The sequence below is a fragment of the Arvicola amphibius genome, chromosome X (genome assembly GCF_903992535.2).
Source record: "Arvicola amphibius chromosome X, mArvAmp1.2, whole genome shotgun sequence".
Classification (NCBI taxonomy): domain Eukaryota; kingdom Metazoa; phylum Chordata; class Mammalia; order Rodentia; family Cricetidae; genus Arvicola; species Arvicola amphibius.
The window spans coordinates 63,551,407-63,568,615 of NC_052065.1; the positions used below are offsets into that span (position 1 = coordinate 63,551,407).

Below are 17,209 nucleotides of genomic sequence, written 5' to 3' on the forward strand. Positions count from 1 at the left end.
ATTCCATTATATCTTAAGAGACCACCACTGTACCTTGCTGACCAAAACTTCATTATGGGACATGGGATTATACATAAGTAAATGTGTAAGTGTATGAGTTAAGAACATAACTGTAAAGCCACAAATCATATTTCATACATAGAATAGTATTCAATGTAACAGTGTGACCAGCAGGAGAGAAATCTTAAGACCAAATATACTATAAAAGAAGACCTATAGTTAATAACTATGGAAAGGGCACAAGAATTTAAGAATCAAAACATCTAAACTAATTCATGTAGGAAAATGTTCAGATATTAAGTATAATGATATTAATAAATTTGATGTATTTTGCTTTTCAGGTAGCTTTGTATTGGTTGCCAAAAGAAGTTGTCAAGCACAAATAGCAAATGCTTCCACCAGGGGTTCATTCATTTCAAGAGAATGCAGCCCACTGAGTTCTGACAAAATGAGAATAAGAAATAATAGTATTTGGACAAAGGTAGCAGAATTGTCCTTTCCTTCGCTGATGAAGAATTTACGAATTCTGGTTTTGCAGATACCCATAAATTTTAATTTTTATTTAATGTGCATTGGTGTTTTGCTTGCATATGTCTGTGTGAAGCTGTTGGGTACCCTGAAATTGGAGTCACAGATAGTTATAAGATGCTCGGAATCAAACCCAGGTTCTCTGGAAGGCACCCAGTGCTCTTAACTGCTGAACCATATCCCCAGCCCCAAATATCCCTAAATTTTAAAGGCAAGAAATGTACTAACTTACAGAACCAAACTGAATTCAAAATAAACTACCAACAGATAAAACTTTTGGTGAGGAAAGAAATTCTCACCCCACCCTCATCCTTCAAAAAACTTGGAATAGTATCTGCTCTGTAAATCTAGCATATAGGCTGAATGTCATCTCCCTAAAGAACTAATTTAGGATTATTTCAGGGACAGACAAACCATTCAGGGAAGAAAACTGTCTTCTCAACCCAAGCAAAAGGCAACTTCAATTAAAGGAATAATTAAAACGGATATTTCAGTACTGTTAGAGATAACAGCAACTTGATAAAAGCTAGGTCAAAGACAAGCAAGTTCAGTAGATGTCTAACAGAAAGCTCCAGAGAGCAAGCAGAGAAGTCCCCCTATATTATTATAACTGTAATGAGTTTGGAATAGGAGAGAAAAATATAAACTGTCAGAAAAGGCTTTGTAATTATAATTTTCTCTTTATCTTGGGGTTTCTTTTCTAAGCTCTGTTAGTCTGAATTCTCAATAAAGAGCTTATGCAGTGGTGATTAGGACCTGAGGAAACAGATTGTCCTGCACATGAGATGGTGTACTTGATAGTCCATCTAGTAACTTATAGAAAAAGTAACTAACAAGCAGATTGACAAGCAATGGCCAGTCTGGTGTAGGAGTTACTTCTGTTTATGTGTTACTTTCATTGGTTAATGAATAAAGAGACTGCTTTGGCCTGATAGGACAGAACTTAGGTAGGCGGAGAAGACAGAACTGAATTCTGGGAGAAAGAAAGCAGAATCAAGAGAGAGCTGCCATGGTCAGACATGCTGAATATTTCCTGGTAAGATACGACATTGTGGTGATATACTGATTAATAGAAATAGGTTAAATCAAGATGTGAGAGTTAGCCAATAAGAGGCTAGAGCTAATGGGCTAAGCAGTAATTTAATTAATACAGTTTCTGTGTGGTTATTTTGGGTGTAAGCTAGCTGGGTGGCAGGGAAAAACAAGCGGGCCCCTCCTCATGCAACACCAGTCAGTTAGTTTTTATCCCAAAAGTAAGTCAAGTTGATAAAGTGATCCTTAGGCTGCCTGATGATTTCTGAAATCAAAGCCAGAAAATGCATTCCCCGTATCGTCCAGATATTCTTTCCCACTGTTTGCTGTCCCACTCATTTTAACAAGCTTAGAAAGTATTTTTCCAATCTTCCACTTTTCATTACTCCAGGCTGCCTTTTCATATCTTCTGGTTATATCAAGATTTAAGGCCAATGCTCTCCTATTGCTCTAGAAAGCATTAATCTCTCTCTTATTATCACAGGCTTCAGACTATATCCAATCAATGTGGAAATATTTCTAATATAACAGACTATGAGGTACAGCATTTAATAAAAAATAAGTAGGCATTTTATCGAGGCTTGCATTATTTTTGTCCTTATTAAGTGAACAGGCCAAACTAAATCCACTAACACTAATTTAGCGGTGAACATTATACCGCTAAATTGTCACAGGCTAATTTATCTCACTGAGAAGTTGTCTCTAGAAAAAGAGTCAGTGTGTGTGTACATGCTCACATACATACTTCAGATCCAAACATATTTATGTCAAGTGTCCTTCAAGGCATCCAAGGGGAATGACCCTGCTAACTCTGTGATGTAGAGGGAAGAAAACAGCAAAACAGCCCAACAAAAAATAAAACAAAACAAAACAACAACAACAAAAACACTGTACCCTTGAAAACATCTAGAAGGTAAGCTGTTTTCAACAGAGGTTACTACTGTTTATCGCATGATGAAAAATGCCTGCAGTGGGAAAGAGATGCCAGAAGCTCAGCCATGGGAAGCTCAGTCACAGAAAGAAAGCTCAATCAGGATTCTGGCTGACTGCCTCAACTTCTCCAACTGGTTTTTGTTGGCTACTGTGTTTGATTTGATGCCATATCTCTATCTATTACTATTTGTTCATTTACTCTATAGCCTCACCTGAGAGGGCACTCTGTTCTATCCACAATGTTCTCTATTGGGAACTCCAGCTGCCTGTCTTAACAGCCTCTCCCTGTTGATTTTTGCTAAATGTTCTGAACATGATCTGACAGTATTTTGCTATTTATGTATGTGCATATAAATGTTTATTGACATATCAACCTATATACCTATTTCCTTCTTGTCATTTATTTTTTGATGTCCTATTTATTTTTATTTTATGTGCATTATGGTGTTTGCCATGGATATCATGTCCCCTAGAACTAGTGTTACAGATAGTTGTGAGCTGCCCTGTGGGTGTTGGAAATTGAACCTGGGTCCTCTGGAAGAGCAGTCAGTGCTCTTAACCACTGAGCCATTTCTCAAACTGCCATCTAGTCTTTTGTTGTGGCTTATTATAAACTTAATGAACTCACCCATCATTCTCCAGACCATACAGAACAAATAAATTCTCCTTTAGAAAGGCCTAACTAAACATTTAAATGTAGGAGTAAAGATTCCAATCCTGGCTGTCAAGAGGCTTTAGTGTGTAAATGTGCTTGCCACACAGTCCTGGCATTCTGCGATAAATCCCCTACACCGAAATAAAAATGAAAAGAGCACACTCCACGAGGTTATCTTCTGACTTCCACATGTGTACTATGGCATATGCATGCCTGTATGCATTCACACATTCATAGAGAAATAACAAATCATTTTTTAAAAAAATCTTCTATCTTTAAAAAATCTCAGTATTTTATTATAAAATGAACAATTCATCTATGTCTAAAAGCAAATTTTTCAAACACTGAAACAACCATGCCTTTTTCACAAACCCTTTATGACATCCACATGAGATAAATAGATCATTTAAATATACTCTGAGATGGCAATTGTTAACGGCAGTATTTGCAAAGAATATACAAGTGGAAATAAATTTTAAAAAATCAAGCTGTATATGTTTCAGCTAGTTTCACTGCAAAATCTATCATTTGTTATGCTAGTAAATATTCTATTAGTAAATATTCTATCTAGTGGTTTATATATTCTGTCATCTCAACAGTTAAATTTTAGATACCAAGAACTTGTTTTGTTAAGCACTGTATCTCCCACATACAGCATAAAGTTTAGTACTTAGCAAGTACATAACATAAACTTTTTAAAATTAAGTTTATTACTGCATGTGTGTTTGTGCACATGAAAGCACATATGTACAAGAGCCAAAGAATAACACAGGGGATGTCAGGCTTAACAGCAGGCAACTTTACATGCTGAGTCATTCTATTGGCCCAGGCAAATACTTTATAAATGAATACACTGTGGTTGAAGAAGGTCTTCCAATTTCACACTGTAACAATACCTAATATTTACTGAGCACCTCCTATATGCTGATCACTATTTAGTAACTTTAACATGGTGAGTAGAATTACCTCATTTAAATTCCTTCTTGTATGTTTTTTAACTCAATTTTACAGAAGAACCTGAAGCATCCAGAGTTTCAAAAATTTGTTTAAGGTCATTCCATTAGGAAGTGATTGAGCCCAGATTCAAATCCTATGTGGTTCTAGAACTGAGGTTCTCAACAATAATTATATGCTATGTCTCTTTTTCTTTTCCATTTGATCACTAAACCCTATTATTTTATGATTCCATTTAGCCAACAAAATTCAAGTTATACAAAGATAACAAAAGAAAAAAACTGTGAAGACCAAAACAAAAATTATGATTATGATTGCTTTGTTCTATTTTATATGAAGAGAAATACTTAAAATTTATCCTGCATCATTTTTAAATGCACCAATATCAAAATTTTATCATTAGATGAGAAAAACTTTCAACATTTAAATAATACAACATATATAAAATACTTGTTTAGTTGGAGCTTAAGAGAAGTGGCTGACTTCTCTTTTATTAGTCAACATATTTTTCAGTCATAGAGCATTATTAGCAACTATCCTTAAGAGTCCTTAGTGACTGATGATCCTGAAAACTGGAAAACTCATGCCAAAGAGTAACACATGGATAAACAAATATCACTACTTGGCTGAATTTTTAAAAATTCTCATATTATACTGTGTTAATTCTAAAGACAGTCATGAGGGCTAGTGATATATACAGAAATGGAAATATGAATACAATGTGCTTTGAATTACTTGAAAGTACAGAGCAACACTAGACATCAAGAAAACAAAGTTTTCTTACCAACTATTCACTATCAGGAAAATAAGTCATATTTACTTAGCACCCATAATTTACAGAGCTCTTTGCATTTTCTTTCCTTAACTCATTGCTACTTAGAGATATGTCTATATGAAAAAATGAGAGAGAGAGAGAGAGAGAGAGAGGGAGAGAGAGAGAGGGAGAGAGAGAGAGAGGGAGAGAGAGAGAGGGAGAGAGAGAGGGAGAGGGAGAGGGAGAGGGAGGGAGAGAGGGAGAGGAAAAAGGGGAAGGAGAGACAAAGAGGAAGAAAGAGAGAGGCGAGGAGAGGGAGAAAAAAGAGGGAGAGAGATTAGGTTGAGGCAAGCCCCAAGAAAAGGACCAGATGGGGAAATATGTAACAGTACTCTGGTGACATTTTCACTCACATAGTGCAAGTATAGTCCAAATAAATCTTTTTATTTCAGTGGCTCTACTGATTAACATGTCTATCGGATAATAACAAAGATAATGTCAAAGGATGTCAAGAACAGTTGGATTGGATCATGTAGATAGAAGATTTACCATGAACTGATATTCTAAGATCTAAGTATATACAGGCAAAACAATGACCTACATACACAAATTATAATTGCTAAACAAAATTTGCCTATGTATTTATAAGGCTACGGTATATAACAAAGTCAGTTAATGCTACTTTAGAGAACTAAAACATTTAGAACAGCATGGTAGCATACGTCTATAAACCAGTGCTTCAAAGATTGAAACAGGAAGATCCTGAGTTTGAAGCCAGAATGAAATACATAGCAAAGCTCTGTCTCAACAAGCCAAAGCAACAGTACAAATAACCACAACAGAACATTTAAGTTAATGAAAATTTTTTTTAATTCAGTCAACTATGAATTTTTGCTATAAGTGATAAAAAAGCTCATCTATATAATATTCACCAATTTATGTAGGGTTTTTGCACTAGAAAGTATCATTAGATGAACCAATCAAAAAGTATTAGAATATGATAATCTTAAGGACACATTTTCTATTCAAGTACAATAATCACCAAGAATTTCCAGATACTTGTCATTCACTCCTTTTAAAATTATTTTTTAAAGTTGATATAGAAATGTTCGGTATTTACTCTTACCCCTTCTTTTGGGTCTGTGTGGAGTCCTCCTCCTGCGTGCCCATGCCAACATGTTCTCTTTTCTATCAGTGGCCATGCCTGGAGAGCCTAGGTAAAAATGATACCAAGCAGTCTAGTTATTAGCTATTATGGAATTTCAGATGTCTTAATCTAATCTATCACTAAAATAAATTCAAAGGCATTACATCTACTCTGGCATAGTAAAGCAAAAACATTTCCAGAATTAATATATAGCTAAGTTTATACAAGGAATATTTAAATATAACAAATATCCAACTTACTTTTTCTAAATAGCTTTTGAAATTACCTTTAGTGACTTACCTAATATTATAGTTTTAATTCATTCTGACTTCTTTACTGTCATTCATTATGCTATAAGCTAGCAAGCAAGCAAAGCTAATATAAAGATTTATATCTCACCTGCTTTTCTTACATACACATTTTTATAATTAATAAAATTAAGTTTATACAACTGGTCCTTAATCTTATTATTGTGCCTTACATACATATTTAGAAATAAACTATTTTAAAAACTTAACAGTCAGTCTACCTTATGCTCTAATATTTTGCATACATGTTTTTGTTTGCTCTACTGCACAGTAAATTTCTTAAGATCAAGAACAACAATTTTTGGAACTTTTTTACCTCTTATGCTACATACCATGGTATCTTATATATAGGTAAGGTAGGCTTCAGTGCTTTCTAGGTTTATTTACAAAATAAAAGTTACCTATACTCTCCCAAATAGCCTTACATAATATCTTACTTACTATAAATTTTTCAAAGGATTTAATGTCATTGCTAAAGTCAGAGATTATATAAAGTAAAATCATTTGGAAAAATTTAACAGTTAACAAGATTAAAATCATTTAGGAAAATGTAATAGTTAACATGATAATGACAATTAGGCTTTACATTTAGATTTTTTAATACTGAAAGTCTTCATGATTAAAAATACCAAATGAAGTAAATAGATTTAATGATGTTTTGCAGTATTCATAACAATTAATAATTAATGAACAAGAGCATAGTTCTTTACAAACACAAATATTAAAATAGAATCATAAAAAGCAAAAGTGTCTTCTTATTCTTACCAGTGAGACACAAAAAGAAATAGTCAAAAATGTGTTATCGATTTTTAGATCAACACTCTCAATAGCATTTTGTAAGAAGAAAACATCAAAAGGTGATTTTTATTCTGGCAGCATCTTTTTCTGACATTTTTCCTCTAAAAGGCTAAGCCACAAGTTTTAGCAAGGGTTCTAGCAAATATCACACAAGATAATGAGGTCTTCAACAAAACAGAAGACTGAAAAATAAAAAAATCTAGTGGCATCCTGGACAATGGGTGAACATATTTTCTACATTAAAATTCAATTTAGTAGTGGAAAATAAATTTATTTATACAGTCTCTGCACAAATTAGAACAAAGCTTTGTTCCTAAATTGTAAATAATTGTTAAACAGGGGAAAATAAAGTTCTTAGGATGTAGATGGTCTCCTAACTTTTTGTTCTTTTTCTACCATGAAAGTTTACATATTTTATTTTGAAGCAGTGAAAATTATGAAAGATATCTTTCACGTAAATTACAATGAAAAATAACCTTCATCAAAATTTAAACTCAGCATCACTTATCTCAGGGGCTCTAACAAGCCTAAAATCCCTTGACATTCTGCTATCTGAAAATCTTCTAAGGTAAAGGAACTTTACACTCTTAAAAAATGGCAACATTCCATGTATCAGATATAAATTAGGATAAATTTGAGTGTCAACAGCTGCCATTACATTTATAAAAGCTTTCTGAAAATGCTGCTCTAGTTGGCACTGATCTCAAGGGACTCAGACAGATTTCTGCAGTGGTAGAAAAATACCAAGATTTCTTTCTGCATTCCTAGTAGAAACATACCTTCCTGCCAGTATTCATAAAAATCATGAAAAGTATTTGAGAAATGTAAAATATGTAGTAAATATGCAGCATAAATTGGGAAATGTTCCATGGGCTTGCACACTTTTCCTACTAGATGTAGAAATGTTGGCTAAATCTTACCTTTGAAGCATCTAATAACTGTCTTGAATTGTCTTTTCCCAATCTCTGCCATGTAGCATTTCTTAATGGTTCTGTATTCTATTGAAGAGATTAAAAGTGAGGCTAGAATTTCAGAGTAGATATTTAAAATTTTAAGATTATTCTTTTGTTCAAAAGCACACAAGAAATTAAAGCCATTGTCAATGTTAGAAAGATGGTTAATATATGCCTAAAAAGACAAAAAAATGTGGAAAGGGTAAAAATTATGTTACTCATTAAAACATCCAAGTGGATTTTCTTTACATATTCTATCTCCTCTATGTAGTGGCATTTCATTTTGTTTTTTAATAAAAACTTTTAATAAAGCTTGCCTGAAGATCAGAGAGTAAAACAGCCCAACTAGTCAGCCTTACATACCAGACAGTGATAACACACACCTTTAAACCCAATAGCCACACTAGAAACTGGGTGGAGCATGCCTTTAATTCCAGTGGTGCATGCCTTTAATCTCAGCGCTAGAGAGGAATATAAAACAAGAGAAAACAGCTCTCAGTCTCAGTCTCATTCTGAAATTCCTGGAGGCAGGATCGCCATTTCAGACTGAGATCGAGGTAAGAGCCAGTGGCTGGATGCTTTGCTTTTCAGATATTCAATTTGAACCCCAATTTCTGTCTATGAGTTTTTATTAATCATGCTTCACCTCTAGTTGTCTTTCTTTTTATTTGTTCTTCTTTTTCAAACCTTTGTTTTTAAAACACCCCAACGTCTTCAACATCACTTCTCCTTTAAATTGCTTTTATACACCAACCAGTGCCCAACTCATCATACTGCCACAGCAGAGTTAGAGTGACCTGCCAGGTAGTTATTTTCTCCTCCTGGTTATGAATTCTACAAGAAGAAACAGTTACAGAGAGAGGAACTTGGCTAAAAAGACACAACCAGGGTTTGGATATACTATAACACAACCAGAGAGCTGGCCATTGGAACACAGATTGCAGAGACAGATGTAGAAGTGAGACACAGGAGTTTGAAGCTGAGATATGTTTCCCCACATACCCTGAGTTAATAGTTTGAGAAGACATTACCTCTCCCATTGCCTGGTCAAGGTATATGGGAATGGGAAAAGTGAGGTGCTGAGCATGGAACAGCCAATGGATGCTGCCAAAAGAAGCAATCCAGTAACAAGTAAATGCGCCTTCCATACTTCCTCAAAGCCTTAGTCACAGAAAGTTCAATAAGTAGAAAAAAAAAACAATCTATAAATCTTCAGAAACAAAATTGTAACTAATAGATGATAATTCTCAATCTGGGGAATTAAGGAAAATTCTAATATAGACAGAAAAATCTAACTTGTTTGAATTACTGAGATTAGTAACCTTCCCCACCTCCTCCACCTGGAGATATTGCTACAGAAGACAATCCAGGAGAGAGAAGCCACATCATGTAGACTAGGAATGATAATGACTAAGGTTATAACATCTTCTACTTTATCCTTATTTTTATCTTTTTACTTTAGACTTTTATACTATGATAATTGTTTTGTTCTAGCTTGTATTATACCTGAAACAGGCTCTTAGGACTGTCCCTCCCCACCTCTGTGTATGCTTCTTTGTTGCATTTTCTTGTGCCAATGCCAGAAGCTCCCAACTCTTTAGAACCAGAAAGCAAACATCAGAAGAGATTTCAGTCATATATTCAAAAGCTCAATGGCAACACAGTACTCAAACAAATAAACAAAATGCAGAAATCTACTCAAGACCCAGATGAGAAAGTGGATGAAAGTGCTCAGTAATTTAAAGGGGAATATTAAAGCATGGAGCAAGGAAAACTGAAACTCTAGAAAAGAAACACTAAAAAGTGTTGGAAATAAAGATCAATCCATCAATCAAATAAAAAAACAGCAGAGCCTATCAGCAATAAATTTGGTCATGTAGAACAAACTTCAGCAATGGAGAAGAAGATCAAAACAATAATATATTCAGACATGCATTTTAGTTAGCATGACCAAAATTTCCAAGAACTCAAGGATAAGTTCAAGAAAACAAATCTAAGAATTCGCCAGGTGGAAGAAGAAGCTGAAATAAGGACTAAGGGCATATGCAACTTATTCAGTGAAATGATGGCAGAAATTTTCCTAAAACTAGGAAAAGAAATGGACATCTAAACACAAAAGGCATTAAGAAACTCAAATAGACATGACTAGATACGACCTCTCTACAACATATCATAGTCAAAATGTCTAAAATGGAAATCAAAGAATCAGTATGAAAAGCAATAAATGGGAAATGCTAACTCACTTAAGACAAGCAACAGAATAACATCAAACCTCATTATCAACCTTAAAACACAAAGGTATGGCATGAGATATTCCAAGACCTGAATGTCAATAACTAAAAAGTTATTTTTAAAATAGAAAAAATGTTAAAACATTTCAAATCAAACATGAAGACAATTCACACCAAACAAGCCAGCATTACTAAAATCAGTACTTAATAGGAATATGATACACAGAGAAAGAAGATAAACAATCTCATCCATGACAATATGGGAAAAACTAACTTTGTGAGGAAAATAAATGAACAAAGGATAGCTAGAAAGAAATACATTGTGTTCAACAAACTACCAAACACCCAATACTAATAAGATAAGAAAACACTACTTATAATCTAACTAAGTGGAACAATGACCAGCAAATCCATAGGAACTATCAAATCCCTCTTGATAACAGTATTAAAGACATATGACCTTAATCCATCATTTAAAAGATATAGTCTAGGTGGCTAGATTAAACTAAAAACAAGATACAATCATCTGGTCTCTCCATAACACATAGTTCACTCATAAGAACATCCACAAACAGCCAAAGGATGGAAATTAACCTACTAAGCAAATAAGAATCCAAAAAGAAATCTGGGTACATCTTTAATCTTAGCATTCAGTAGGCAGAGGCAGGTGGATCTCTTAGTTCAAAGGCAGTCTGAACTACAGAGTGAGTTCTAGGACAGCCAGGGATACTCAGAGAAATCTTGTCTCAGAAAAAAAAAATCCAAAAAAGAAGAGCTAGGCAGGCAGATGTGGCACAGGCTTTTAATCCCAGCATATGGGAAGCAGAGAAAGGCAAAACTCTGTAAGTTTAAGTACAGTCTGGTCTGCGGAGTGAGTTCCAGAACAGCCAGGGCTACAAAGTATAACCCTGTCTCGAAAAACAAAACAAAAACAAAAATACAACAAACAAAACAGACACCAAAAAGAAGAGCTATTCTGCCACCTGATAAATTTGACCTCAAACCAAAACTACTTAGAAAAGGTAAAGAAAACCATTATATACTGATAAAGAGAACCCACTCATCAATAATATAAAACAATTAAAAATACCTATGGCACTCACAACTTCACTAAACAAATATTAAAAGACATTAAAAGGTCATATGGATCCTGATACAATAGTAGGAGTCAGCATTATCCACATTCTAATCTTTAGATAGGGTTTCCGAAGCACAGAACAATGAAGCTAAAGCACACTATAGATCAACTGATCATAAATGGGTTTACAAAACCATCTCTATTATTGGTCACATTATAACACACAAAGGAAACCTGAACAAATATAAAGTAAATGGCATTTTGTACCTAAGCAGAACATAGAGGACTAAAATTAGAAATTTACATTATGAAAAAGTACAAAACCCACACAGATACTTGGAGATGGAACAATGTATTTTAGAACCAATATTGTGGTATGTTGAAGAAACAAGGAAAACAATAAAAAAACTCACAGAGTCAAATGACAATGATAGTGCAGCTTACCTGGAACTTTGTAGTACAGATAAGTTCTAAGAAGAAAGTCTACAGCTAGGGGTGCTTATATTAAAAATAAAAAAGTCTCACATAAACAACCTAATGATACACCTCAAGGTCCTAGAAAAAGAACAGGCCAAACTCAAATGTAGTAGATGACAATAAATAGGGAAGGTTGGGGCATAAGTTAATGAAATAGACATGAAAATACATACACTTATTCAAACCATGAGTTGGTTTTATTAAGAGGTAAACAATGTTGACAAACATCTAGTCAAACTAACTGGAAGAAAAAAGGATTCAAATTAATAAAGCTATAGATTAAAAGAGACATGTCACAGCAGACTTCAATGCATTAAGAGGATAATTAGAAAAGATTGAAAACTTATGTTTGGAAAAAAATAAAACCAAAAAAAAAAAACCCAGGGAAATCTGGGAGAAACAAATAAATGAACAAACACATCTGATGAACCAAAAGTAAATTAACAGGATAGCAAATAAGACTAAAGCAGGAATTTGTTGATGTGTGATGCTCTTCTGTATGCTGTGAATATGTTTTATTACCACTGGTTAATAAAGAAACTGCTTTGGCTTATGGAAAGGCAGAATATAGCTAGGCAACAAAGCCAAACAATATAAGAAAAAGAAGGCAGAGTCGAAGGAGATGCAAGAAGCAGCTGGAAAAGCAAGATGTGAGGCAACAAGTCACAAACCTCATGGTAAAATTAGACTATTAGAAATGGGGTTAATTTAAGTTGTAAGAGCTAGTTAATAATAAGCCTGAGATAATTGGCCAGTTTGTAATTAATATTAAGTCTCTGGATGGTTATATTAAAAGCTGTTACTGGACTACAAATGACATATGAGTGTGAGACTCTTGAATTTCCATAGGGCTTAAGAATGCTAAAAAAAGTACTAAATGTATAGAAATGGAACCACACTGGGCTTCTTAGTCTCACAGTTTCATACCAGCTGCAGCACAGAGAAGTGCCTTCCAACAGTTGCCTGCAAGATGAAGCCAGTTGCCAGCTATTATGAGTTAAGCAGAATGGTGGGTATCCTTAGTCTCACACAGACCTCAGTACAGAGAGGCTAATCAGCCTGCACTGTGAGGCAAATTTAGTTTTTACTCAGACAAAAAAGAAGTTTGAAGGTCAGCTGCATACTACCTGATAGCAGCTTTGGGGAGGGGCTTAAGTGTGATGCTTGTTACTACCTCCGCCATTTTGAAAATCTGAACAGGGTGGAACCAACTGCCAAAGCAGCTGTTCTGGACCTAGCCACACCCACTTACACAGATACACAATAAAGGCAGATTCAGGGAAAAAAAAACCTAAATGGATCACACTGTGTTTAATAAATGTACGGAGGCTTAAGAAAGACAGAAAATAGGTATAGGCAATTATAAAGAATTAAAAAATAAAACAAAGTCTTTAAAAAGAGTAAAAATATGAAAGAGTAAGAATATGAAAAAAGCTATGTAAAGATGGAAAATACACACAGAGTCTGGATTAATGTGTTTTCTTTGAATTTTTTACTACTAATGAGCTAACTGCAAAGAGACATTTCATTGTGGGGGCTGCTGAGCTAAACCAACATATAGGTATCTTGACCTCAAAATTTGGGTCTGAGCATATGTTGCTTTGGAAAAGACATTCTGTTTTTGTTTCCATAGAAGATGAGCAGCTATGGATTCCTTTTAGGGTACTAGGGTTTGATCAAGGAAGACCCTCTGAGAGGTCTCCTATGGAAGTAAAGACCCAAGTGATCCAGCAACCAAAACAGCTTCAAGGGAACTGGCTGAGACCATGCAGTCTCACAGATTATACAGCCAAGATTAAACCATGATTCTAAGTTTTCTCAGGATACCCATAAGAATACCACCACCCCTGATCAACAGAAAGTAGTATAGAAACTATGCCCAAATTTTTCAAAAGATTGTTTATACATGTGTTTTCATTTAAAGGGGGTTGATTATAAACAGTTAATGATCATAGTCAATCTCTTGCTAAAAGAAGAAAAGGGGATATGATATTAAAATGAGAAAAAAAGGCTAGATTATGGAATCTAAATCCTTAAACCAAAAAACAACTGTTAATCTCAAAATACTTTACATTGGTATGGTTTACTGATACAAATTTAAGGTCAATTTGTTATATTTCTATACTTGTTTAAGGTATTATACACTCCATTAAAAATGAAATGTATAATTAAAAATACAAATAAATAGTCATCTATAACAAGTACCACCTAAACCAATTAGAAGAGGTGAGTGATTGGTCTCCCAGCTAAACTGTTATAATCCCTAGGCCCTAAACCCCAGAGTACATTCTTTACCCATCTCCCTCCCATCTCATTCCCAGCAGCCAGCTAGCAAGTAAGATTCCTGCTGGCAGGATGCTCCACTTCCATTAACATGCACTGGACACTGTAACCTACAAATACCACTTTGCTGCCCAAACCCACTGAACCCATCACCCTTCATCTGGCCAAACACCCCCCACAAGATCAGCAGCTACTAGAGATACAAGCACCACCTTAACCAATCAGAAGAGGTGAGTGATTGATCTCCCAACTAAACTGCCCCAATCTCTACGCCCTAAGCCCCAGAACATATTCCCTGCACTTCCCTCTCCCATCTCACCCCTAGCATCCTGCTAGCAGGAAAGATTCTATCATTCAAGGAAGAATATGGCACTTTTAGGAACGATACAGTCTTTATAGACTAATAATGAACAGCTAGTTGACAGAATTAATACCATCTAAAATCAAAAGTTACCTAAAAAATTAATATTAAAAAGAATAACATTAATTTGACAGACAAAACTGAATCCATGTCAAAGGGTACTGAGAAATTATCTGAAAGAATTCATACTGTTGAATTTGAAAATCAAAACTTGTTAAAATGTTATGATAGGTTAGTCAACAGAGTATCTCTCCAGGACGGCAATCTGCAAGCTATCCAAATGATGTCCACTGATGAGTTGTTATCCTCAAAGGAAAAACTTCAGACCTTGGAATCACGTGTGCAGAAAGAGGACCAGAGGCTAGGTGCCTCAATGAAATCACTAAAAATATATACAGGCCAGGAGATTCAGGCTTTATAAAAGACAATAGTAAAAAGATTTGAAATGATGGAAGAAATTATTGGAGCTGATGAACAGGTAAACAACACACAAGGACAGGATTTAACATCGCCAATACCTGTCAGACAAGACTTACCCAGGGTTTTAGCTTCCTACCCTGTAGTTTACTCTGGCGAAGCATCAAGTTCTAAAGTCCAAAAAGGATCCAAAGAAGGTAGATGGATACCTATAGGAATGAATGATCTAAAAGAAATTAAGCTGTTGTAACTTACTGCTTGCATTCCACATTTGTTAGGGAGATGATAAAGACATGGGCTTCTAGCATTAAGGTGACACTACATGACTGGCTTCAGTTGGTTTCAGCAGTCCTGGATAATGGGCCCCAAGTGATGTTTAAATGTTATTTCAGTGAAGAGGCTAAAATTTTAAACAGCAAAAATCAAAAGGACTTGAGACTTCCCAAGATCAAATTCTTGGTGATGGTACTTATACTGAACCACAGGTTCAAGCTCTATACGATGAACAAATCTTGTCTCTATGCCACAAAGCTGCCTTAAATGCTTGGGACATGATTCAAGAACTAAATTGAATCATATACCAGGGTTAAACAGGGCCAGAGTGAACCCTTTAGTGACTTGTTACAAAGATTAACTAAGGCTGTAAAAATAGGAATAACAAACCCAGATGCTAGAAGAGTACTTATTGAATCTCTGGCTTTCACCTTGTACAAAACTCAAATCCAAGTGGATCAAAGACCTCAACACTCAACATAAACCCAGTTACATTGAACCTGAAAGAAGAGAAAGTGGGAAGTGGCCTTGAATGCACTGGAACAGGAGACCACTTCCTAAATTAAACACCAGTAGCATCAACACTGAGAGAAACAATTAATATTTGGGACCTCCAGAAACTGAAAAGCTTCTGTAAGGCAAAGAGAATGGTCAGTAAGACAAAACAACAGCCTATACAATGTAAAAAGGTCTTCACGGACTCAATATCTAACGGAGAGCTGATCTCCAAAGCATATAAATAACTCAGGAAACTAGACATCAAAATATAAAATAATCCAATTAAAAATGTGGAATATATCTAAACAGAGAATTTTCCACAGAAGAATCCCAAATGGCCAAAAGACATTTTTTAAGGAATTGTTCAGCATTCTTAATCATCAAGGAAATGAAAATCAAAACAACTCTGAGATACCATCTTATACATATCAGAATGGCTAAGATCAAAAATACTGACGACAGCTTATGTTGGAGAAGATGTGGAGTAAGGGGAACACTCTTCCACTGCTGATGGGAGTGCAAACTTGTACAGTCACTTTGGAAATCAGTATTATAGTTTCTCAAAAAACTGGTAGTCAATCTACCTCAAGACTCAGTGATACCACCATTCTTGGGCATATACCCAAAGCATGCTCAATCATACCACAAAAATACCTGCTCAACAATGTTCACAGCATTATTATTCATAATAGCCAAAACCTGGAAACAACCTAGATGTCCCTCAACTAAACAATGGATAAAGAAAACATGATACATTTACATAATGGAGTCTTACTCAGCTGTAAAAAATAATGGCATCATGAAATTTGCAGGCAAATGGATGGAACTAGAAAAAAAAATCCTAAGTGAGGTAACCCAGACTCAGAAAAACAAACACAGTATGTACTCACTGATAAATGAATTTTAGATATAAAGCAAAATATAACCAGAATACAATCCACAGCTTCAAAGAAGGTGGGTAACAAGAAGGACCCTAAGAGGGATGCATGAATCACCTTGGGAAGGGGAATTAGGCAATTAACTACTACCCTGCATTTCCTTATTATCCTAAACTGTTGGCAAAAATTTTTAAGGACTAAAACTTTGTATTACATTGTTAAATGAGTTGTATAGGTACAAACCCTTGAATAAGTGTAGAAATGTATGTACAGTATGTTCTAACAAAATTAATCTCAGATTTGTATCAATATACAAAATTTGTATACAATATACAAACGTCTAATCCAATATAAAACATTTAAAACCAGTAGTTGATTTTTAAAAGTTGATTCAATAATCTACCTTTTTATCTTATCATATCTATATCCTCCCTTAATTCTTTCCAGAGTAGATTCAATAATCTATCCTTTTATCCTATTATATCTGTATCCACCTTTCTTCTTTTCAAAACAAGAACCCTAAATCTAATCGCCTTTGTTCAACTTTTCTTTTGACCATTTTCCATAACAACTTGTAACCAACACACTAAACAAAGACAAACATTCATAATACATTGTTTGGATATAGGCATGGGTAATAACTTTCTCAAA

At 34.7% G+C, this 17,209-nt stretch overlaps 1 protein-coding gene across 1 annotated transcript in view; it reads right to left on the reverse strand.

The window, feature by feature from the left end:
- Nucleotides 1–17,209, reverse strand: part of Abcb7 (ATP binding cassette subfamily B member 7) — a 161,579-nt gene that overhangs the window by 77,620 nt on the left and 66,750 nt on the right. Inside the window, exons 2-3 of the mRNA XM_038316603.2 lie at nucleotides 8,030–8,107; nucleotides 5,983–6,069 (exon numbers count right to left, since the gene is read on the reverse strand). Coding sequence (XP_038172531.1) covers nucleotides 5,983–6,069; nucleotides 8,030–8,107 — 165 coding nt within the window. The remainder of the gene's footprint in view (nucleotides 1–5,982; nucleotides 6,070–8,029; nucleotides 8,108–17,209) is intronic.